This window comes from Protopterus annectens, chromosome 5.part0 (assembly GCF_019279795.1).
Source record: "Protopterus annectens isolate FY-2018-M chromosome 5.part0, PAN1.0, whole genome shotgun sequence".
NCBI lineage: Eukaryota > Metazoa > Chordata > Ceratodontiformes > Protopteridae > Protopterus > Protopterus annectens.
In genome coordinates this window covers 805,062,773-805,087,847 of record NC_056735.1, presented here as the reverse complement: position 1 = coordinate 805,087,847, position 25,075 = coordinate 805,062,773, and the positions used below count along the sequence as shown (strand labels likewise).

Below are 25,075 nucleotides of genomic sequence, written 5' to 3'. Positions count from 1 at the left end.
TTAGCGATGCTTAGCTACGCTTAGCTGAGCTTTTTGTATGTTAGCAATACTAAGCTAAGCTTAGCTTAGCTCATTTTATGTTAGCAATAGTAAGCTAAGCTTGGCGTAGCTTATCATATCTTAGCAATGCTAAGCTAGGCGCACACATGCGCACACAGGTGAAAACCCACTTACTACTGTTTACAAGTGCTCATTCCCACTAACCCCCACGCTCATGTCTTTAACAGAAAAGTAAATGGGGAGATAGGAATGTGGTGATAAAGGGTGCTCAAAGAGGGGAAGACAGTAGGGAAACTGGCTTGGGATGTACACGATGGGTGAGGAGAAGGTTCATAGCTGCCCATTTGCCAGCAACAGCTGTGCATATGCAATACATTAGGTGGGGTATTTGAAACCTTCCACCCCTGAGAGAGGGGTGAGGACATCTAAGTATGTTGTACTACCATTTATGAATATCAGGCACATGCACTGTTTGTGAACTGCTATACTGTCATTAGTACGTTACTCACATCTGAACAGTTTGTGGTTTGTGTTGACATTAGCACAGTCTGCTCAGGATGACTGGACATATTTCTGTACTGTGTATGCCTACCTACACCCTTGGTTGTGCCTGACTACACGGGTATATAGTACCTTTGGGTAGGGGTGCAGAACTGCAGTGTGCATTATTTATTATCGTGTGATGTTTATCTTATTGAACATGCAGAGTTGCTGTGTACCTGTAAAGTCTATGAAGGCTTGTAGTCTGTCCGAGTAGCTCCCACCTGTGGACATATCCAGATGGTAGACAGAGGTCAGCCTAGTATTCTTTGACTGTGCACCACAGCAGTCTTTTCAGCACCTGAACAATGGCATTGTCACAGGTGGTTGCTAGCAGTTCATGGCTACATCCTTTGCTATTTCTGTGTTGTACTTCTACATAAGGGCATGCTTGCGGGATTCATTCTACAGCTATTTGCAGAGTGTGTAACAGCAGACAAGCTGATATGCCTGTGTGTTTCTGACTTTTCCAGGCCTCAGATACTCTCACGTATATATTTGAACAGCCTCAGGGAAAGGTACATATAACTGGGATACACCTGCCATATAGTTCAAACATTTTGCAGTTCAGACTTTGGGTGATTCACAGCATTTCTATTACTACACCTTTTCTGATGTGCAAGCGGTGTCTACACTCACTTATTGACATTTGTTAAGTGAGATTCAACACCTGTCTGCCTACTGTTAGTACATTTCACAGGGAGTCAGAGGGACACAGCTAACATTTGTTTACAAATCAGGGTCATCACTGTAGAGCAGTCACTGTTGGGAGGTCTGGCCTGTGACCTATGCAAATATGCCAGTGTGTATCCTGCTCTGATACTGTGTGGGGTTTGTAAGCTGCTACTGTAACCTTATTCCCTGCTAGCATGGCTGATTCTCTTTTCACAGTCATGTCATGCAATTCAACAACACCTGCTGGTTAAGGCCCACAGAACAAGATTTGTGTTATGCCATTCCTATTTTTCCTTTACTTTCACTCATGGTAATGCATGATAAATTGCTTTCAGCACTCAGTTATTGTATATCTGCTGTGGTGTAGTGGTACTTCATGCAGACTTATGAGTCCAAGATCCCGGGTTCGAGACTGACAAGGGTATTTTTATTTTGCTGCTGAGCAATACAAGGGCCTTGTCATACAGAGTGACTAAGGCACTTTTAAGCAGTTGTAAGCGGGTTGGCGTGGGTTTCTACGACACTTCGCGATGCTTAGCTAAGCACACACAGGCTCACACTCGTGCACCCCCGCTAACTACTGCTTAAAAGTGCTTACTGCCGCTAACCCCCGCGCTAATTTCTTTTAAAGAAAAGAAAATGGGGAGATAGGAAAGTGGTGAAAAAGAGGGCACAGAGAGGGAAAGCCAGTAGGAAAACAAGCTCGGGATGTGCAGGAAGGGTGTAGGGAAGGCCCATAGCTGCCCATTTCTTTAACAGCAACAGCTGTGCATATGTTGAAAATTTGGAGTGAGTTTTGAGACCTTCCACCCCTGAGAGAGGGTTGAGGACAACATAGTTTGTTGCACTGCCAATTAGAATTATCGGTGTACATGTCCTATGGACATGTGTGCAAAATGGGAAGCTATGTATGGGGCGTAATTTTTTTTCGGGTACAGATTGCCCCTTTTTTTTTTTTTTTTTTTTTCAGGTGAGAGTGGTAAGTGAGGTAGGGGAAATAGGTATATTTGGGGAGGTAGGTTGGGGAGGTAAACAGACAAGACAAAAAAGACGCATACAGGGGTGGAATTTGCCACATGGGGTGGGTGAACACAATTGACGGGGAAGGTTGTTTGGAAATTGCAAGCCCATGAGCCCACAGATGGTAAAAGTGGAACTGAGATCCCCACCCATGGGCAGTCACCACTGCACCTTCACGGCCCCGGGGGTGGCTGTGCTGGGGGCTGAGTAGGACGGGCAGGCACACCCGTGAGATGCGCCACTCTCGCCTCAAGCTGGCATAGGGGATCAGCGACTGAACGCTGGATCTCCCTATGCACCACAGCCCGGACCCTTCGAAGGGTGATGGGTGGCCCTTCTCCGCCCACGCTTGCACGGGGGGGGGGTGAGCCCCATCCCCTGCAGCGCTTCCACCCGAAGGTGGCACAGGACCAATGGAGGAGGGGAGTCTGGGCTGGGCACCAGAGCCACTGGTGCCAGGTGCATTTGCCAACTGAGGAGGGACAGGTGGGTCCGCTGGGACCGGCCTTCCCATACGTTCTGTGATTCGGTGTGTTTCATTACAACATAAACAACAGCATTCCAGATTAGTTGTAACAGCATGCAGTAATATTCCCATTATCCCAACACACCACAGTTCCAACAGTTGAACAGCAAACATAACACATGCATATATTGAACAACAGTGGTTATTCCAACCGCATGCAGGGATGATTGGTAGCAACAGGCCACCATGAACGTGGTGTTTGAACAGGGCACATGCATCAACATGAGTGCAAATATTTATAGAACAATAGGACATATATCCCGACAAATATTTAAGATTACACATACCCATTGAGGTGCGGAATTGCATGGTTTATGCACAAACAGTACAGTGTAGAAAAAACCTCCATTAACATCTTATAAACACTTTTACTCTACACTACATTCCTAGTGACTGCAGGTGTATATTCCCTACATGTATTATTATCCTTGCCACCATGCATTAGGTTGTGTAGTGGGTTTGGCTAGTTCAATCTATGCTTGACCTATATCTCACATACTAGCTGTCCAGGATGCAGATGTTACTGCTACATATTTCATGGTTGCATTTATATTTCTTTATCTACATATCTGGATGTTTTCACATGACATTTTCACTTCTAATTGTACAGAACCCTGCATTTATTGAAGCACACTTGCATTTCTGGGGAACATATTAGCATGCTACTCGTGTGCCAGATTTACTTATGCATGCCAGCCAGCAACTGACTGTTGAGGACTGTATATTTACTTCACAGCTACTAGCACTTCCATCACCCGCTTTAGATGGGACTTCAGAACTCTGGGTTGCCACCACTTTCTAACACATTACTATTTGTATAATGCAAGGGTACAACAACATTTCATACTAAGTGAAACAGACACACTCTGGGTTTTAGACCTTTATTAATGGCATGACACACTTTTCCACAGGCTCACTCCTTTTTTTGTTTTAACGGTATATATGGCAGACATGTTCACGACATATTATACCTTTATTAATAGGTTAGCACACTCTTTTTTCAGGCTCACTCACATATTATTTTATATGACAGTGCCTGCAGAGATATTATTCCAGACATTTGTTACCTATCTTAATGGGTTACTACACTCTTTTTCTGCCTCTCTAATGGTTTTATCTGACAGTACATGCAGAGGACTTGTTCAGTCCATTTTATGGCTGTATTATTGGACTACAGCACTTTCTTTCATGCTCTCTCCCATATTTTATATAACAATACATGCAGAATAATCACTAACCTGCCTGGCGGCGCAGCCTTAGCAGCCTATCAGCATAAGCTTGCTGATTCGTAACACGGTCACCTGCAGCTGTAAAGTAAATGAAGGGATATTGAGACATTCCTATCCATTATACATACTCCATTTTAAGTTCTTACATACTGCATTCCATGGCTACATACTCAGTTATGGGGCATCCCGCTTCCCACGGGCCTCCTGTATCCACTGGTTCAGGCAGTCCTCCTTTCGTCTCTTCAGGTCCGCATGGTGGTGACGGACCTGCTCACCAGTCCGAGGAACGCCTGTTGCACTGGTGAGGTCACAAGCTAACCGGTTCCAAGCCTCTGCCTTGTACTCCATCCCTTGGAACTGGCCCTGCAGGAGTCTTGCCTCGTGACGGTGGACTAGGAGCCAAACCATGTATTTGGACTCCTCGATGCCCCATCTCTGCGCTCTGAAGTGCGCTCCCTCTCCAACACCAGACATTCTGACCGCAGATGTGAGCTATAATCAGTTATGGCGTGTATTCCCGCCTGTGGGGCTTAAATATGCTGCATTTCCCGCACTTTTCTGTGATTGGCCATTTTGTAAAATTCTCGGCTGACTGCAGACCTGCTTAGTAATGGTTAAACTACCATTCCTAAGTTTATGAATGTTAATAGTGGCTGTTTCCCCTATGTTGTCAAGGCTTAGTAGTTCTGTACTTTGATTATGATGCAAAGGGTCCTAGGTTCAAACCTTGTCATTCTTTTATTTTAATACTGTCTACACAGGCTAGGGAGTGTGGCTGCGTTTAAGCAACTTAGCTCTACGTTGCTCCCCTGTGCCCTACGGTGCCCTGGTTGTCGCGGCGCGCACGTCCGCGCAAACACATTGCGCTGGGTAAAACGCTTTTAAACGTTGGGCAACTGTATTGCGCTGGGTAAAGCGCTATTATACTATGGGCAACTCTGTTTAGCTGGGTAAAGCGCTATTAAACTATGGGCAACTCTGTTTAGCTGGATAAAGCGCTATTAAACTATGGGCACCTCTGTTTAGATGGGTAAAGCGCTATTAAACTATGGGCACCTGTGTTTAGCTGTGTATAATGTTGCTTAACGGCAGGCTATTATATATCTGGGTCTTTTCAAAATATATATTTTGTTCGCTGATACATTGGCCATGTCACTGCTTTTCATAAACTTTTAATCATATTTGTCTGGTATTATTTCAAATACTGAGTTAAAACATAAATAAGAAGGGGAGTGGTGGGGCTCGAACCATGAATGCCTTCTCTTTGTGCATACGCTCTACCATTACGATATTGCTATTTGGATTAATTTGCATAAGAAGTTCTTATATGCTCTTCAGTGTCACAATTGCTAACTGTGGTTAAGCAATGGGCACACCCACGCAAACAAGCGCAAATATGGGCAGCTATATCGTGGATTTAAAAAAAAAAATAATATTTTCCGTTTTATAACTCTGATGGGGGTTTACAGTGTCAGGGAGTGTGGTGTTGGGTGCAAGTACATTTGAGCGGACTCGCTCTTGTCTGTTGACATTATACTTTTTAAAACCTTGCAGGGGCGTGGACTTTTAGACTGCTCGGCAGTCGGACATGGCCCCTGCTTGCCTACTCAGTCCGTGTAAGAGTTACGGATGAGTCAGCGTGCCCTCATGAATATTCATGGCATGCTGATGTCATACCGTTCAACTACAGCCTCCGAGTAAGACATATTAAGTCTTACATGGAGGTTTCGTGAATCCGGCCCTAAATGTATTTTTTTTAACGTTTTACTACTTTTTTTAACATTTTATATAGTTTACTCATGACTCCAGTTTTACCCAAATGCCCTTGCCTATTTTCTGTCTACCAAAGAACTCATTTCAGTCATTCTTCCCTTTAAGTTTTATAGAAATACATAGCCTTCAGCTTAGTGTTAATTTCTTATGCAATTCTCGGTTTATACCATAGTATACACCCCTATCCATTTAGTGTTTCAATGTTACTATTTTTCCACCTACAATAAAGTTAACTAACAAACCTTAAGACTTAAAGAGATTTCTAATATTTGGTACTCCCATTGTTATATCTACTGAAACCAATTCACTGAGTGAAATTAGTCATTTTTTCTGTTTCATTTATTTTTTTATCAATTTTATTAACTTCATCACTAACATCCATTTGCCCTGTTTCCAGTCCAATCTCCTGTCTGTTTATACATTTTACATCCCTTTGAGCCATGGAACGTTGGTTTAATTTTAAATACATTTATTTGGAGATTTGACTGTTTAATCTGAGGAGAAGGGCTGTATGTATGCTTCATCAATTAACATCGATAAAAAAATGGACAATTTTGGGTTTAGTAGTCATAGAGATTTTTTTTGTGCAGCTACTGAACTCACTAAGATACATGTTTTACCTTCCAAATGGGGTATAATACACTTCAGTGGAAAAGAAAAGCATTCCCAAAGTAAAATACATAAGATTTAATATATTAAACTGAAAAGTAACATCATCCTGGTTCTTATTCCTGTCCTTCCCATGAAATGATTTGCTTCCTGCTATTTGACTTGCAGGGGAACAAATGGTGCTGTGGTGCCGTGAGTTTACTTAAAGTAGATGAAACAGATTGCAGTTAAAAGAATTATCACAGATTGTGTGGAATTTTCTAGAACTACGTAGTCTAGGTCTTGAGGACTCATCATAACTCACCATTTGCAGCACATAAAACACCAGCTGTTTATATGTAGTTACTGGGCCTTATATCTCATTAGTATCTCAGTAAGCTCTATTCAGCTCTATTCTTTGTTAGTGTTATGTCTTTGTTGCGCTATTCAAAGTGCTTTGTTGATTTTATTACATGGTTACTAATGCTTATTTTAGTTCCAAAAATAATAATGTTTATGTTAAACAGGAAACATTTTGTTTTTAAAGTTACTGTCATTTAAAGATGTTATTTTTTCAGTTGAAGTCTCTGATGGTGATTGGAATAGATGTCAACAGGGATGGACTTGATAAACGACATACTGTTGTTGGATTTGTGGCTAACACAAATGGTCGATTTACAAGGTATGGGGAATATTTTGCCTTTTAACTGTTACAGCATTTAAGCATTTGGAGTTACTGAAATTGGTCATTAGTTAGTGACAAGATTATGACACTACTTTAGTATTCAGTAGTATAGAATGTGTTGTTTTGCAGTTAAACTACTTAAAATATTTGAATGTAGTATTTTATATGTAGCATAGAAATAGCACAAAATAAATGCTACAACAGTGCATCTTACCTAAAGGTTCTCCTGCACCCAGTTTTAATAGCTGGAGTTCATTCTACTGAATGTCATTATTCCAGACTTTTTTAAAATAGATTCAGCCTATTTTCCTTTGATGCTCAAGTCCCCAAGATGATTCAGTGTAACCAACATCACTGTTAACCACACATGCTGTTTTTTGGACATCCACTTGTATACACCATCTTGGGCAGATTCTCCAGTTTTCTGATTATCATAATCTTAACTGTGAAGTACTGCAGCTGTTGAGCAGGATAGTCTAATTTATGCAATGAACCAGAGCAGCGCCATTGATCATCACTTTTAAGGTTGTTGATCACCCACCATATTCTAGAATGTGATTTATATTATAGACTGTGAGCACAGCTGCAGCATCTGCATGTGTGTACTGTCTATTCTTACATGCCCTTCCCCCAACCCATTTATCTTGACAGGTTCCCTGGTATCTATTAGGAATCATCTAAGTCATAGGTTTTTTTTTTTTTTTTTTTGGAAGCGTAGAGCAGCAGACTTAAGACTTCTTCATCCGTTTTCCTTTTGTCAGCATTATTTCATCACAGGTGGGGTATGATGCTTTCATTCATTATTCATCAGTTGACTGCAGTAGGACATTGATCCAGTGGACCATTTTCACTCCCTTCTAGATGCATACAACCAGAGGAAGTAAGACAGTAATGCAAAAAAGACAGTTTAAGCCATGATGGTAAATTGTAGATTCGGTTAGAAAATAATATATATAAGCAGTGATGTAAAAGATGGAGAGCTGTCTTCTGTGTGTCTTCAGTATGTCATTGTTCTGGATTGCATTCAGTACAAAAAAAAAATGCTCGTATTCTAACTGGTAAACCATGTTTCGACTCAAACAAAGCTTACCAAATCCCTTTCCAGGTGTAGACTTACAAAAGAAGATCAGCAACAATTTTACCTGTATTTCATTGACTGATTTTATGATTCTGACAGTTGTGACCAGTGGATGTCACTGAACCATTAAAACAGACATTATTTAGGTGAGAAACCTAATGTCTTCCTCAGTGCATATTGCATGACTGAGCTGGATTAGCTTACCCATTTTCATGATTCGCTCCAAGGCAGTTTGAAAGACAATCCCTCTTTACTTTGGCCAGGCAGTGATGAGCCTACATGAAGTGCTTAGGAGTCTGTGTCTTCTGAGCGTTTCTCACTTAACATTCTACTTTTGCTTCCTGTTCTGTTGTTTAGTTTCTTGGTAATAGACATCATCTCTGAATTCAGCAAAAGAGTAGCTTAGCCAAGTGAAGCGTTCATCCTGCTTCTAAGAAGAGGTCTTATTTTTATTGAAGTTGTGGCCTGTAGTTGTTTCCAGTACTTTTCTTTACTAAAAGTGTTAAGTGTCTCTTATGTTAGAATAGTCAAACTCTTGTGAAAAGCTACTATAATGCAGTTTGACATAATGGCACTGTAAAATGTCTGTAAAAGTCTGAATTTAATACCTGTGCATTGGCAGGCCATACCTTGAGCACCTTTTTACAGTTCTTATAAAAACTATCATTGAATTATGGCTGGCTGGATTCCAGTGAATATAATGTACCAGTGATTTCTAATTTAACACTTAATGGCTGAAGTGCACCATTGTTCGGAAGTTGGCCCAGTCCATACAAGGAGTTTTTGTGGGGACCTCTTTCCAGTCATAGCAGAGGACACTTTTCTGGAAGTGTAAATGTAATTTATATATCAGATATAGTTACAACTCAGTACTGATCTATACTAGGTATGTATTGCATTATGTATCCTGAAGACAGCTTGTATATCAGTATTCTTCCTTTTCCAGTGTATGGCATGCAGGAGTTTGCAAATTTGAAAAGTATGCAATTTTCTGCAAATAATGCAGGATTTTCACATGTAGAGTAACTACAACTCAGGAAAGAAATATTATAGTCATTAAGGCACTTGGCATACTGAGCAGAAGTTCAAAATAGCAACCATAATTTAAATGCTGTATAATGCAAAATATCAGATTGCGGCAGTGAACATCACTGAACCAGTGCATCAGCTGTCTGTAAAATAAAACATATCTCAGTCCCCCTTTCAGATTTCATAATGAAGCTTTCAGGAAGTCATGAAACAGTGACTATTAACTATCAGATGGCATAATGGTGCAACGGTAGTGTTGTCACCTCACAGCAAGGGGTTCACTGTTTTGATTCTTGGCTGGAGTGCCTTCTGTGTGGAGTCTGCATGTTCTACCTGCATTTGTGTGGGTTTCCTCCCACATTACAGAGACATGCATCTAGAGCATTTCTCCCTGGGCCTCCGCTGAAAATTGGCTTAGTTCCAAGTCGGACTTTCCTGGTTAACAAAAGTTAAATAAAATTATAAGATTCTGTTTTGCCCTTTGAGGTTTCAGTGCAGTGCTAAGGTGAATTTGACCATACCACTTTAGTTGTTGTAGTCTGTGTTGCATTACTTATTGCAAGTTCTCAGCAAATATATATATATATATATATATATATATATATATATATATATATATATTTACACACACACACACACACATATATATATATATATATATATATATATATATATATATATATATATTCATATACGTATATAAAATTAGCCACAGATGTGAATGCTTGTGCGCATGGAAGAACACCCATGGCAAGGCTCACCACCCATGAGTCTGAACATTGGCTTTAAATTATTGTCACTGTTGATGCAACCATCCAACCCAATGTGCAAAAATGGGAAAAAGAAAGTTGTGTATATATATATATATATATATATATATATATATATATATATATATGTATGTATATCTGTATCTATCACAGATGAAAATACTGTTATATATGCAGATCTGTACTCTGATTTGTAGTCACCTTTGGGTGAGGTAACCAAAAAATTAAAACCTTTTAATCATTAAAATACTAGAATTTTAGTAGTATCACTCTCTCATTGTCATTTGTCTTACAATTGTTTCATCCACCCCATTTATGCTGTCAGCAGCCTCTTAATGGTTGGACCGATCATTTATCACTGAGAGAGAGGGACGCCCAGGCAGTGATACAAATCTTGACAAACTGTACAGTACACGTTATTCTGCGAATGTATATCCATATTAATAAACTTGATTTATAACCTCTCTTGCACTGCAATCAGTATATTTTCTGAATCTTGCATGCCTTGTGAAAAACTCTAGAGGTTATTCTTCTCCATCACCCCACCCTACCCTCCAGTAATCTGGATACTTCCACTTTGTCATAATGATATCAACGACTGGTTCTAACAGAAGCTTAGAGATCAAGTTCAAAGTAACAGTGCATATTTGTTATAAAATTAAACTGCTTCTTTCAACGTTTCACCCAAAATGTAAGTTTTAAAAGACCAGTGGAAAATAGAACTCGAAGACTGGATACTCTTCCTGACATCATTATGGAAGTACACCTTAATTGAAAAATTACTACTTAACAGTTTGGCAGAAAACTAATTGACATTTGCTTAACAAGTTGTCCCATGTCCTTTCCATTTTTTTTTTTTTTGGGTGGGGGGGGGCTGAGGCTTCTCACACTGAAAGAAAGCTGCCTTCTTTGTGAACACCAAGAGACATCATCAATGTGATCTGAATGTCCTTGTTGAAAGAATGCAAGTTTAGACATCTTGTCAGTTGTTTCCTTTTTTTGCAGGTCTTTTAAAAATTAAATTTTAGGCGAAATGCTGAAAGAAAAAAAGTTTGGTTTTACAATACATTAATAGTCAAATGGACAAAGTTGATCAGAAAAACTATAAGTTTTTTCATTCGATACTATCATCTTTTTGAACTTGATCTTTAAAGATTTTAATACATAACAGTGGATGTTTTCTTTTGAGATATACTAAAATGATGTTTGTATGGCAATAAAATACAAAGATATCCACAAAATCAAAGAATGTCAGGAAGATATACCCAAAAGCAAGCAAAGTCAGAAAGAGTTACAATATGTACTACATTAATGCTTACATGCAGCTGCAAAATACAAAAGGGGAAAAATACTTTATCAGTGATTTCATCGCACGATTACAAACTGCTACAGATCATAAAACATCTATAATGTTGGAAAGGAGTAAACTTCTACTTTTGCTTTTGAGTCACCACAGGCATTTAAGAAATTCTCAGGTAGAATGAAACTGCAAGTTTCCCAGGATGATAGCATAGTAGAGGCTTCTATAACTCTCCACAAAAAAACTCTTTTTTTGCTTGTCCATCTGGCCTCTCCTCTGACTGCCTTATTTCATTTCACAGAAGTGAAAAAGCCCTGTAGCCCATATGATCCCTTCAGGGGCAAGAGTGTGGCAGTGGTGGAGGGTTGGGTGGGTTCTTGGGACTTATTGCTTTAAGTTCATATACGTTGTCATGTTATTGTGACATTTTTGACAGTCTGAAAGCGTGGGATGAATGTGTGCTTCTACGCATGCTGTCCCAAATACATACAAGTTGTAGGTGCCATTGTGCTCTCCCATTGGAACAACCAAGGTCTCCCCACCCTCACAAGGTGGGTAACCAATTGTCAGCCACTTTAGCCTCATCCCCACATTGACTCTTGCAGTGGTTACACTTCTAATTATTGTTAAGATGGGGCCAGAATCAGAGCAGATGGGGTCCCATTTATTGCTGTAAAGTATCAAACTAGATACCAACATAAAATGATTATATGCCTTTGTCACTTTCATTCTTATTTCCTCTAGCCAAACAAAGCACTTTCAAAATAGCCAACATTTTAGAACATTACCTAGTTTTGTCACACTTGTAAGTATAAAATAACACTTACTCTGGACCAAATCCAACTGTAGAATATGAGGTATATGTGTCTTTCAATGTTAATGAACTACCATAAGAAATTACATGTTGTGTTGTACAATGTCTTAGAAAGAACGCGTGGATGGTAGACCACATCTTCAATGTCTTTGCTCTCCTTGCTTGCCATTTACACACCACATGGTGAAAAAAATAGTTCCTGAACTGAAGAAATGTATGCGCAGAAGTGAAGTGATACATTTGCTTTCAAGAGGTCATATACTTAGAAGTGCAGAAGTAAAATTTGAGGTTAGAAAAAAGGCCCAAAGGAGCCTGCTGATGACTGTGTTCCCCACCATCCCTCGGTCATGTACAACCCAGAGTGTGAGAAACAGTCATGGAAACCATCACTCTGGCAGCTATCAAGGGTTTGCTCTTTATCCAAACAGTTCTATGCACGTCTATTGTATCCGAAGGTTTGCACCAGAGCTGGCCTAGTGATTGATGTCCTTGCCTCTGCTTTCTGCATAATTGTAGTGCAGCCTCCCCACCTGTATAGCACCTCCATGTCATCCCTGGTTTCCACCTAGGACTCTTCCACAGAGCATGTGCCCAGACACAGCTGCCCCTTTCCCAAGACAAGGTGAATGCAGAGTTAAGTGTTGTCATTCCTATCTTCCCTCACTCCAGCTTCAGAGGGTGTATGGGCCATCAGTTGAACTCTGGTCATCAGCATTGTAGTCAGGATTTCATTTCTGCAAAGAAGCTTAATAGAAGATGGATGGTTGGGAGCCAGAATTTAAATCTGATTTCACTCTGAGTGGATTAACTGAAAATCCTGAAGAATTACAATGTGCACCATTCCTGCTTATTGCTTGGCAGGAAGCCTAAAAAGTCATTTAACTCTTACATTTCTTGAAGAGCAGAAAGACAAAACACTAGCAATTAATGAGATGTTCAGGAATTACATTGTTAATGGAAGAATTTGCTATTTCTTCAATTGTTTTTCAAAGAGTTCAAATTCCTGTGAAGACAGTGTAAATAATTAGGTTACTGGGTTGAAGAACAGAGACAGAGATTGTAGATTTAGTGAGCTGTATGACTGATTAATGAGCCAGAGTAGTCTGTGATATAACAGTAATAAATCAAGGGGCATAATGCCCTTAAGAAGAATAGACCTGACCTTATTTAAAGCTGTTAATGTTTACTTATTTAATAAAATGAATAACTCACACTTGAAATAATTATCCGGAAAAGTATGCATGTAGGATAACATGTGACCCAAATGAAAAGTTAGAATCTTTTAGTCCTAATGGATATAAAAAAGAAAGCAAAGCGAGGATGTATTACGACTGAAGCAGACATCAGAAATAAGCTACAAGTTAAGGGGAACATTTGTGCACTTGAAATTAAAATTGCCTTCTGTGTGGAGTCTGCATGTCCTCCCCGCGGTTAAGTGGCCTCTGAAAGACATGCGTGAATGGGCATGCCTTTGCTGAAGGTTGGGCGTTGGGCTGGCAAATCGGCAGCATAAAAATCGACTGCCAATCATTAGCGGACCGGTGTTTTGCTGTGGCGACCCCTAACCGGGAAAAGCCGAAAAGACAAACAAAAGATGTGGCTGTACACATGGAATGAATTTTCAGCTTTTGATAAAGCTTTAAAAATTCATGCTAGAAAGAGACAATTTGCAAATATGCAAAAGAAGACAGCTGTGTTCAAAAATGCCCTGCTGTTGAGCAGAAGCATAAAATAAGTATTTCCAACAAACGATATTGGTATGTATTGTGGAAGTGAAATTATTTGAGACAGTAAAACAATAAAATATCTCAGAGGTGATAAGCTGAAACAAATGTCAAGCTATTGTAAAGAAATGATGAGAATTAACAAGAAAAAAAAATAATTTAATATAGATAAGGTACAGAGTGTAATATTTTACCTGAAGATACTTTTGAGGCACTGCATTTTGGGAGTATAGAATAGAGAGCTTTGTACAAATTACCAACATCTTCTGACCACCAGATAGGGCCATTAGGACAAAAAATGCTAATCTGAATGTAAAGGCAAAAAATTACAAGTCCTTTTGTAGATAATAGCACTTAAGGTAAATTAATCTATTAATTTCACCCGGCTTACGACAATGTGGAAACATTAAAACAAGTATGCAGTGTCAAATCAAAGCGTGCAATTTATAAAGAATCAGTCAAAAAGTTGTGGAAACATATATGAAGCAATGATGCCTCTTGTGACTCTGCTGATTTATTAACAGACAGAGGAAGTTTGATAATAGCATAGGACTTATAAATAAAACCTAATACCATTTTTGTACTAGGTATTCCAAGAAAAGGACCAGTAGCTCTGAGAATTGTGTTAGAGGAGGAGCAGAAGGGAATAGGAAAGTTAGATGACCTTAAAAAGCATTTGGAAGCAAGAGAATGAGTGAATGGCATAATGACTTTGAGATTATTCCGATTAAGATACTTAGATGCACAGTAACAAATCTCACCTTTGATGTAATGTCTGCAGGAAATTGGCAAACATATTTCTACCCACTTAAAGAGCTCCTACTTAGAATGTACACACATTTATTTGTCAGTATGATAAAAAACATTATTCTGTCATATAGGAAAAGAAGTGGACATGGAATAAAATTATTGGCTTTGCCAGTGGCGTACAGGGCTACAGCACTGAGTAAGGCCCAGTTGAACAGAGCTCTGTTAGTGGCTTGAGTAGTGTGATGACAATGTGGAGAAGGGTGGGTCTGCTTATCTTAGGGAGGAGGGAAGTGTTTGGCATATCCTGTCACAGGTTCATATGCAAATAATAGGCCATAATTCTGCAGACCATTAGAAGCCCAGCCAATAACCAGAGGTCAGAATCAACCCTGTACCTAGTGTCTGTTAGATAAAGACTTTAACCAATTTACCAACCCTCACCAGGGTCTCACATAGCGCAGGTGAATGCCAGGGCTTGCAGACAGGTTGCTAGTGCTGGAGTAGGCAGGAAACGTCAGAGGCATGATTGCTGCATTTGGAAGGCAGGAACACCCACAACCTATGCAGCACTTACCCGATGTATGTGTAAGCATGAGGGTAGGGATTAAGCAGGAAAAATCCCTGGCCAGCTGCAGTATGAAAGTACCTCACTTGATCCATCCTATTTTTGCAGTCGTGGCAGGTCTAGCAACTTGAGCCTGGCACTGAGGTAAGGAGAAGCCTCTGTGCACAGGTGATCTCTGTGGTTGGAGACAATGCTGATGTAGGTCACACCGGAAAGCCTGCAAAGCATTGGAACTGAAGAGTAGGGGATCAAAGAGTCCAAATACCAGGGACTGAGATTAGCAGAAGAGGGATGAAAAATATTCCTTCATATAGTGAAAATGTACAAAATCACACTGTAAAAATAAGGGACAGCAGCACCCTTAAATACCCACCATATGTTGAATAAATGTATTATAAAAGTGGAGCAGTAGCCCCATACCAAACTTCAAACAGATATTGTCAAAATAAAATGGTTTAAAAAAACATCACACTCAGAAATAATAATTGCAGTTCAGTATTCCATATGAAATTACAGTTTTGGGCAGCTTAGAACAATTAATGGAAAAAATATGCCTTAAATAGTACAAACCAATAACTGTCACACTTCACACATATGCCCCAAACCATAGACAGATATGTACAAAGTTCCCATAAAACATGTCAAATGCATTGTGTTTAGCACTACCAAACAGTGTGTGTGTGTGTGTGTGTGTGTGTGTGTGTGTGTGTGTGTGTGTGTGTGTGTGTGTGTATGCACACACACACACACACACACACACACACACACACACACACACACACTTGTAGGGATCAGCATTGCTATTAAGAATTACATTTCTGCATCAGTTTATGATTCATGTGCTGATTTTTTTTCTGTTGTTTTTAACATTTACTAAACAAATTCATGTAGGGGTCTGTAATGTAAACTGTAAACTTGGCTATGTCTAGCCAGACTGCCATACAACGAACAAACCCCCATACCCTGCATGAAATAAAATGGTGTGTCTTAATCTGGACAAATGCCAGTTAGTCTTCTGAGGAAAGACAGATGGTACAGTTTCTTTAGGTTTCTTTTGTGTATTTCAGCAGCACAAGACATATTGTAAAGAGCTGTTGCAAAGTAGCTGTAAACATAATTGATGTTCTGTTATTATGAGGTCACACATAGGAAGAACATGAGAAAAACTTGTGTGTCTTTAGTGTCTTTATGTTTTAAGTACTAGGCAGATTGTTAAATATGGTTGTTTTATTCTCACTCAACTAGGTAAGTTTACCATGTATATTTCGATGGCCTACTGGACTGTTTGCTTGTTTTTTTTTTTTTCTTTTCTTTTTTATACCTTGAAAAATGGTTAAAATGAGTTGAGAAAAAATAACAACACAAGAAGAGACGGATATGCTAAATATACGAAGACAGCATAATCTTAAGTTAAATACAGGCAAATTCAAAGTAAGAATGTAACAAGTCACTAGGTGTCAGTATTACTGTATGCATTACAAGATAGATTCCCCTTGTTATAATGAATTTACTTATTCATTCATACATTTGTACATTCATTAAATATACATTTTATTGTTTTAAATGAGTGGATAATAGGGTATATTTTGTATTTCTTGTTTTTGCATTCAGATTCCTGTTTTGTTGCATTTTGACAGTAATGCTATTGGTTAAAGATGAGGTTTTTAGAACTTGTTTTTTTAATTAACAATTTTAATTAAGTATGTGTTTATTCTTTTACTGTTTTTATTGGACAAGCAATTTATTTATTAAATTCAAATGAAAGGGTATAAAACAGCTGTTAAATTTGGTCCACTGTTTGTTTCTGATGAAGAAGGTGGTCGAAAACGTATCTGTTTGGCAGCGTTAATATATTCTTTGGTGTGTTTTTCTACAATAAAGTCAAACAACTTTTCTTGGTCTCGGAGCCCTTATTTGGTGTTTCCAGCGAACTTTTGGATTGTTATAAGAATGTAAAGTCTGATATCGTGGTTCATGATTTGTCATCAAAAGGTCTGAAAACTGACAGGAAAAGTCAAAGCATTTGTGCTAATGTCAAAGCCAAAAGGCACACAGGCATTACACAAGTTTCTAGGAATTACAGTATTTTGCAAAGTTTGTAACTGATATGTTTGAAATCATTATGCCTCTGTGAATGGTACTAGAGCTAGCTGGAGTCTGGAAATGTACCTTTGAGTAGAAAAACAATTTTGAAATACTAAGCAAAGTATTTATACAAGCATCATTGTGAAGTACTTTGATGTGAGTAATCTACTTGTGTTGCAGCGAGGAGCAGTAATGTCATAAGAAAATAAAGTATTTGCCCGTGAGTCAAGAGTATTTAGTGATGCACAAAATAGATGTGTTCATCATAGAAAAGGAATTGTTAGCAGAAGTATATTGATGTGTTCATGGTATACACGTTCTGGTGGAAACAGGCCACATACCTTGAAAAACATTCATAAGGTATTTGCATAGGATGCCTCTGGGATCATAGAGGATGGCTCAGTAAAGAAACCAAACAAATCCTCAAGTCCAGAGACACTGCCTGGCGTTACTATCAAAAAAACAAAGAAACACAAAGCCTAACTAAGTACCAAGAACTGCGCAACCGTGCAAAAAAATGCATTAGGCTGGACAAAAAATCCTACTACACAACATTACAAACTAAATACCAACACAATCCGCAAAAATTTTGGCAAAATGTAAACCAGCTACTAAAATCCACCCAAAAGGCTACCCCCAAACCAACTACCCCTGACACTAAAGTTCCCATCGAAACACAATTCAACTCCCACTTTGTGAACTCAATTCTATCCTTAGTATCACAGGACAGTTCCTTCCTCACTATCCCCCAACACAAATAACACTAATACAAGCTTTACCCTCAAAACAGTTTCCACCACTTCAATCAAAAGCATGCTCTCCAAACTAAAAACCTCATCAACAGCAGCCGACCTACTCCCCAGCTATTTCTTGAAACTTACAGCAGATGCTATTGCTATCCCAGTCTCCACTCTCATAAACAGATCAATTGTTGAAAACTATGTACCCAAACTCTGGAAAATATCCTATGTTACACCCATACATAAAGGTGAGACATCCACTGAACTTAATAACCAAAGACCCATTGCTTTACTCTCCCCCCTGGCCAAAATCCTAGAAAAATGCATCTATACCCAGATGCTAAACTATCTCCTAGACTGCAACATCCTGTCACCTACTCAGCATGGTTTCAGACCTGCCCATAGTACCACTACAGCTCTCCTCTGCTTCACAGACACAGTAAACCGTCTCAAAAGTGAAGGCCTGCAAGTGTCAACTCTTTTTTTTGGATATGTCCAAAGCATTTGACACAGTCTCACACCAAATCCTGCTAAACAAACTAAACCAATATCATCTATCTAATTCCACTCTTACCTGGTTCCAAAGCTACTTAACTGACAGGTACCAAGCTGTGAAATGGGAAAATTCTCTCTCTCCTCAGCTGCCCATAACTATAGGAGTCCCACAGAGTTCTATCTTAGGACGACTACTATTCACAGTCTTCACAAATGACCTCCACACCTCCACACAGCATGCATCTATAATTCAGTATGCAGATGACACTACCTTAATCTGTGCTGCACAAAACATTCCCACCCTCCTGCAAACAACTCAACTAGCATTCTCTGACGTTGAAAACTACCTTACCAAAGCCCAACTTATCCTCAATCCAAAGAAAACTCAGCTTATGATTATAACCAGTTCTAACAAAAACACTAACAGTCAATTCACTATCTACTCCACAAATGCTACTCCAGTTGCTCCAGTGCCACAGGCTAAGCTATTGGGAATAACCATAGACTCCCACCTAAAATTTGATAGTCATCTGAACTTAACTATTAATAAAGTACATGCCAAACTGGGGTCACTCTACCGTATCAAACCATTTCTTACCAACAACACAAGATCAGCCATTGCTCGCTCCCAACTTCTATCCACCCTACTCTATGCATCTCCCATTCTGACTAATCTCAACAAAACTGAACTAAGCAAAATGGAAGCTTGCTATAACAGAATTGCCCGTTTTGCTGCAAATTGCTCATATAGAACTCATCATTGTACTGCTTTGAGACAGCTCCACTGGCTTGAACTGCCCAACCTCCTAACCTACAATCAGCTCTGCCTCTGTCATTCTATCTATTACCTCCCCAATAAGTGTCCTGCCCTCAAAAACCTAGTACAACATCACTCAGCCAAAAGACCTCTTAGATCATCAAGCAACCTACTACTAGAAGTCACCAACAGCTACAATAGCTTTGGAGATGCACTATATAGTAGTTCGGTGGCTAAAAAATAGAACTCTGTCCCTACTAGCATTCAAAACACATCATCCAAAGCCTCCTTTAAAGACCTCATCAGGCAATATCTCAAGCAAAGTTGTCAGTGCCATGATTGCTCCCCAGGCTAGTGGAAACGGATAACATATGCATACTAAATCTAGAGCAATTTATAATAGTTTTTCAATCTTACTCACAAACACTGGCTAATCTGCAATGTATGTACTGTACCTGTGTACTATGTATGTATTCTACCTACATTCCAAAGTTCAGCTGTACACCACAAATCTATTACTTACCTTTATTTTTAAAATTAATATCTTTTTTGATTGTTCTCTCCACTGTAACTGTTTGTGCCGCATGCCTCTGTAAAACATGTCTCTTGTAATTTGTGTGTATACTGATTATGTCTAAATAACTAAATGTGTCTGTAATTTTTCTTTGTGGAGCTTTTCTCCCCTGGCCTCTGCTGAAAAAGGGCCTTTTCGGCTCAGTCAGACACCCCCGGTTAACAAATGTAAAATAAAATAAATAAAATAAAATGTTTGATCTGCAAAATTGTTATATGGGAATAAAATGCAAAATAGGGAAAATACTACTTGCGGTAGATATGTTGAGAAGAGCATTTCTATTATGATCTTAGTGGTTAAGAGTTATTGAAAGAAGAACTCAACGATTAAGTCAAGAAGAGGATATTTATGACAAAAATATAAATAGTGTTGTCGGAGGTGATTTCCACAAGATTTTGCTGATTAACACTAGCCATAACACCACATGACTGAGAGATATACAAATTAGTTGATAAAGAGGACATTACTCATTGTGGCTAATGAGTTTCTGTATCATATTTTCCATGATTGTAGAAACCGACCATTTTGGTCACAGTTCTTAGCATCTACTGTGAGAGTCATTATGAATTATGAATCCCACCACCATTCAGTACTATGGCAGGAACTGTCCTCTTCACCTTGCCTAAGGTAAATACTGCAAAGCTGTCACACTTAGTGTGTGGTGGGAGCATATGTGTTTGTGTATATGTAGAGACATAACTGCAGCTGTGTAGGTATCTGTGGGTGTGGGTGGGAGGGTATGTGTGTGTGTGAGTGCGCATGTGTAGATGGCAGTGTAACTGCGTTGCTTGGGCTGATAGAGGGAACACTCGCAAAGTTACTTGTAAATACCAAATGTTTAATTCAGACACGATGCAACACTAATGAGACGTTGGTCCATGCAACTTTGTCATGCCTCTGAATCACATTATATCACCATTAATGCTGTTGGGCACTCCAGCATTACAGAGAAACACCCAGTAATGGGGATAGCAATTATGGGAGTTGTAGCACTCTTGCCTTTCTGTTAAAACAGAAGGAACCACTGTCAAGAAATCAAACAGTGAAGAAGATGTTGTTTGATGAGTTGGAGCTGCATTTCATTGAAATATAGGGAAGATATTAGAAGGTAGCTGTCTTAAAAACACTATGTTTTGCATAAGCCCATGCTGGAAGGTAGGCTAAGACTCTCATCATTGCCTTACAATTGCCTATTTTTTGACTGCATTTAGTGATGACTGCCCATGTCCAGGAGGGTTGTGGGCTCTATCCCTGGTAAGAATTTACGGTGCCCCATCCACTCGTCCAGGTTCCTCTTGAACAGTGTCATAGAGGTGCTCTGTTTCACATGAATTGGTAGCCTGTTACATAGATGCAGCAGTTGCTGGGAGATAAATACAGAGTATATTAACCCACTTCTCTGTAGAAGAGAGATAATACCTTGACTCAATCCAGAAGACCTCAGTTTGAATAACGACTTGGAAATTGGAAGAGCCAGACATGGAAGATGAGAGAGAGCCTTAAACATGGGCTTCCCCCATTTTTGGGGAGGAAGAGCCAGACATGGAAGATGAGAGAGAGCCTTAAACATGGGCTTCCCCCATTTTTGGGGAGGTCTCTGTAGATTGCTGACATGTAGAGAAAGGCTAAAGCAGCACCAGAATGGCAAGTACTGGGAAATGTGAGCTTGGTGATCTCAAGATGGTAATGCAGACCCTCAGTAGTATGTGGTGGGGTAGCATGGATACATATAGAAAGAGTGTGGGACTCCCACTGGTCATGTGATGTGAATGACTCACATCAGCCACCAGGGAAGGTTTAGATCCTCTTTAAAGTGTCTGCACTGCCAGGATACCAACGAGTACACAAACCACCTCTATAGTTGCTTTAATAAAGGTTTCTCAACCTTTCAGTGGAGAATCTGCAGCATCAAGGAAGCAAACATACTCAAGACCAATTGGGGACAGGGAATTGACTGGGTTCAAGACCAGCTGGGAGGAGGTTTGATGGCTAGGAGAAAAGAAAAAAACACACACACACACATATATATATATATATATATATATATATATATATATATACATATACATATATGTGTATGCATATATATATATATATATATATATATATATATATATATATGTATATATATATATATGTATGTATATGTACGGATCTCCAAATATTCGAAAGGCATAATCATCGAATTTTATTTTCGCAGGACAAAAATTAAATACCCGAATGGCAAAAATTTCCCAGGGCAAGTAAACACTTGCCAGGACTAAAATGAAACACACACCGAAGTAAATAAAACCCACCTAGGTGTGGGGCTTTGCCCCCCCCTCCCAACTATATATACCAACTCCAGGATCACTCTACAGTATAGAAAAGGGCATGCTGGGCAAGTGTTTACTTGCCCTGGGAAAAATTCTCCTTTCAGTTATTTCGTTTTCGTGATTATCGTCTTGTGAAAACAAAATTTGATGATATGGCCTTTCAGATATTAGAAGGAGATCCACACACACACATTTATATATATCAACATTTATATGTGTGTGTGTGTGTGTGTATATATATTTATATATATATATATATATATATATATATATATATATATATATATAATCTATAAAATGAAAATCTAAGTTCAGAATGCTGAATGTACCTAGAATAAGTTTTGGACAAAACTGATTCTTTGTCACAGAAAATAGCAGTTTCCTAGTTTCTCCATTAAATACATGAATTAAGAACAGTATACTGGAAAATAGTTTTGCTTTTTATTTAGCATGCTTGAAGACATTAAAAAGTTTCCCTTCTAATGAACACTGGCATTACATGAAAAAACAGCGTATACCTCAGTGTGATGGTAATATCAAATTGCTTTTCCTGAAAGCTGTGTTATAGAACAGCAAGATCTGTTATCTCCTTGTTGGCATATTTTTGACTGAATATTTCTGGGCAGATATTTCTGGTCTCATTGAGATTGGAAGAAATTTTCCCAGAACAATAAACGCTAAATGTTTTATAAGTATTTTTTAAAAAATTCCTAAACCTGACTTTTTCTGTGCCGTATAACAGCTTGTGTAGAGTTGTTATAGTTTGACAATTTTATACTAGCAAATCAATTTTAGTACTCTTCTTCCTACATGTATGGCGTGCAGTCAGCAGTCTGTTCTGTGGCTTGTTTTGGCAGCAAGAAGAAAATGCTTGACTGGTAAAAAAAATGTGCTGGTTAACCAGACTTATTGAGTTGAAATTACAAACTGCTATTAGGAAAATAAAAACTACATTTCTCTGTTAACAATCTATATATTGTCATGTTTTCTTTGAATTTGGACAATAGATCATTACTCTATTATAATGTTCCTAGTCATAATACAGTGTTTTATTAGAAATCTATTTAGTAGACCATTATTGTATGTTGTCTCTAATTTTGCTGTAGTGTTCTCCTTAAATGTATGTGTATTAAAACATTATTGTATGCATTTTATTCTCATTGTTTAGAGCTTTTCTCCCTGGGCCTCCAGTGAAAATGCATTTTCTTGCCCAGTTGGACTGTCCCAGTCAACTAAAATAAATATTCTTCATTTGGATTCTTGCCCTTAATGTGTCTTACACAGGAGATTTTAATTATACCAGAATTTGGCATTCCTCAATATCTTTCCATTCTGTTCAATAGCGTCTCCTGGTTTATAGCTGGTTGCTAGGCATTTAGAACAGTAATCAGGGGAGGGGGCCTTTTAAGCTTAGTAATGCTTCTCTAGGGGAGAAAAAAACCCTGTACCTTGTGTCTGAAAGGGAAACACTTTAACCATTAAGCCAACCCCTAACCCAGAGGTTCCCCTCACAGGGGCACCACAAACTAATAAGCTTAGCTGCAAAATAAACCACGAACAGTTTGCAGTTTATTCTGCAGTTAAGCTTATTAGTTCGCAGCGAGTGTGAGTGAATGCAGGAATGAATGAAGAAGTGGCTGTCTGTGTGTGAGATCGGGAGAGTGAGAGTGGTGTTTGAGTGAATGCAAGAATGAATGAAGAAGTGGCTGTGTGTGTGTGAGATCGAGAAAGTGAGAGCGATGTGTGAGTGAATGCAGGTATGAATGAGAAGTGGCTGTGTGTGTGCATGTGTGAGATCAGGAGAGTGAGAGCAATGTGTGAATGAATGCAGGTATGAATGAGGAAGTGACTGTGTGTGTGTATGTGTGAGATCAGAAGAGTGAGAGGGATGTATGAATGAATGCTTAAGTGGGTGTGTGGCATGTGGGTGTGAGATCGGGAGAGTGAGAGCGATGTGTGAGTGAATGTAGGTATGAATGAGGAAGTGGCTGTGTGTGTGTGTGTGTGTGTGTGTGTGTGTGTGTGTGTGTGTGTGTGTGTGTGTGTGTGTGTGTGTGTGTGTGAATGAATGCAGGTATGAATGAGGAAGTGGCTGTGTGTGTGTGTGTGTGTGTGTGTGTGTGTGTGTGTGTGTGTGTGTGTGTGTGTGTGTGAGTGTGCATGTGTGTGTGTGTGTGTGTGTGAATGCAGGTATGAATGAGGAAGTGGTTGTGTGTGTGTGTGTGTGTGTGTGTGTGTGTGTGTGTGTGTGTGTGTGTGTGTGTGTGTGTAAGAATTAATGCAGGTATGAATGAGGAAGTGGCTGTGTGTGTGTGTGTGTGTGTGTGTGTGTGTGTGTGTGTGTGTGTGTGTGTGTGTGAATGAATGCAGGTGTGAATGAAGAAGTGACTGTGTGTGGGTGTGTGATTCACACCTCTGAACTGTACAGATTTTCACAGAATGCCCAGATTTGTGCCTCATATTGTTGGTGTGTTCCTCCTAAAATCTGTAGTTTTCTGGCAAATAGTTGAGGATTGAAGTCATTAAATAATGACAAACATTTGAGTTTAAGACTCCACATCCTTCAGAGAATTCATGCTAATGCAAAAGCTGTTATTCTGTCAACTTTCTAAGCTTGTAAGAGCAATATTTAAAATCTGTCCCTATTTGTCCCCCCATCATTTTAGGCTTTATCCAGATTTAATGCAAAACCTATTATTCTATCAACTTTCTAAGTTTGTAAGAGCAATATTTAATATCTGTTCCTATTTGTCCCCCATCATTTTAAGCTTTGTCCAGATTTGTAGAGCAAAGAATCTGGACAAAGCCTAAAATGATGGGGGAACAAATAGGGACTGATTTTAAATATTGCTCTTACAAACTCAGAAAGTTGCTAGAATAATAGTTTTTGCATTAGCATGAATTCTCTGAAGAATGTGGAGTCTTAAATTCAAATGTTTGTCATTATTTTAATGACTTCAGTCCACAACTATTTACCTGAAAGGTACAGGGAACATACCAAAAATATGAGGCTCAAATCTGGACATTCAACCTCACACACACA

General features: G+C 39.1%; 1 protein-coding gene across 1 annotated transcript in view; it reads left to right on the top strand.

The window, feature by feature from the left end:
* The window catches only part of PIWIL4 (piwi like RNA-mediated gene silencing 4), a 1,045,202-nt gene that overhangs the window by 779,251 nt on the left and 240,876 nt on the right, over nucleotides 1–25,075 (top strand). Inside the window, exon 16 of the mRNA XM_044072628.1 lies at nucleotides 6,930–7,033. Coding sequence (XP_043928563.1) covers nucleotides 6,930–7,033 — 104 coding nt within the window. The remainder of the gene's footprint in view (nucleotides 1–6,929; nucleotides 7,034–25,075) is intronic.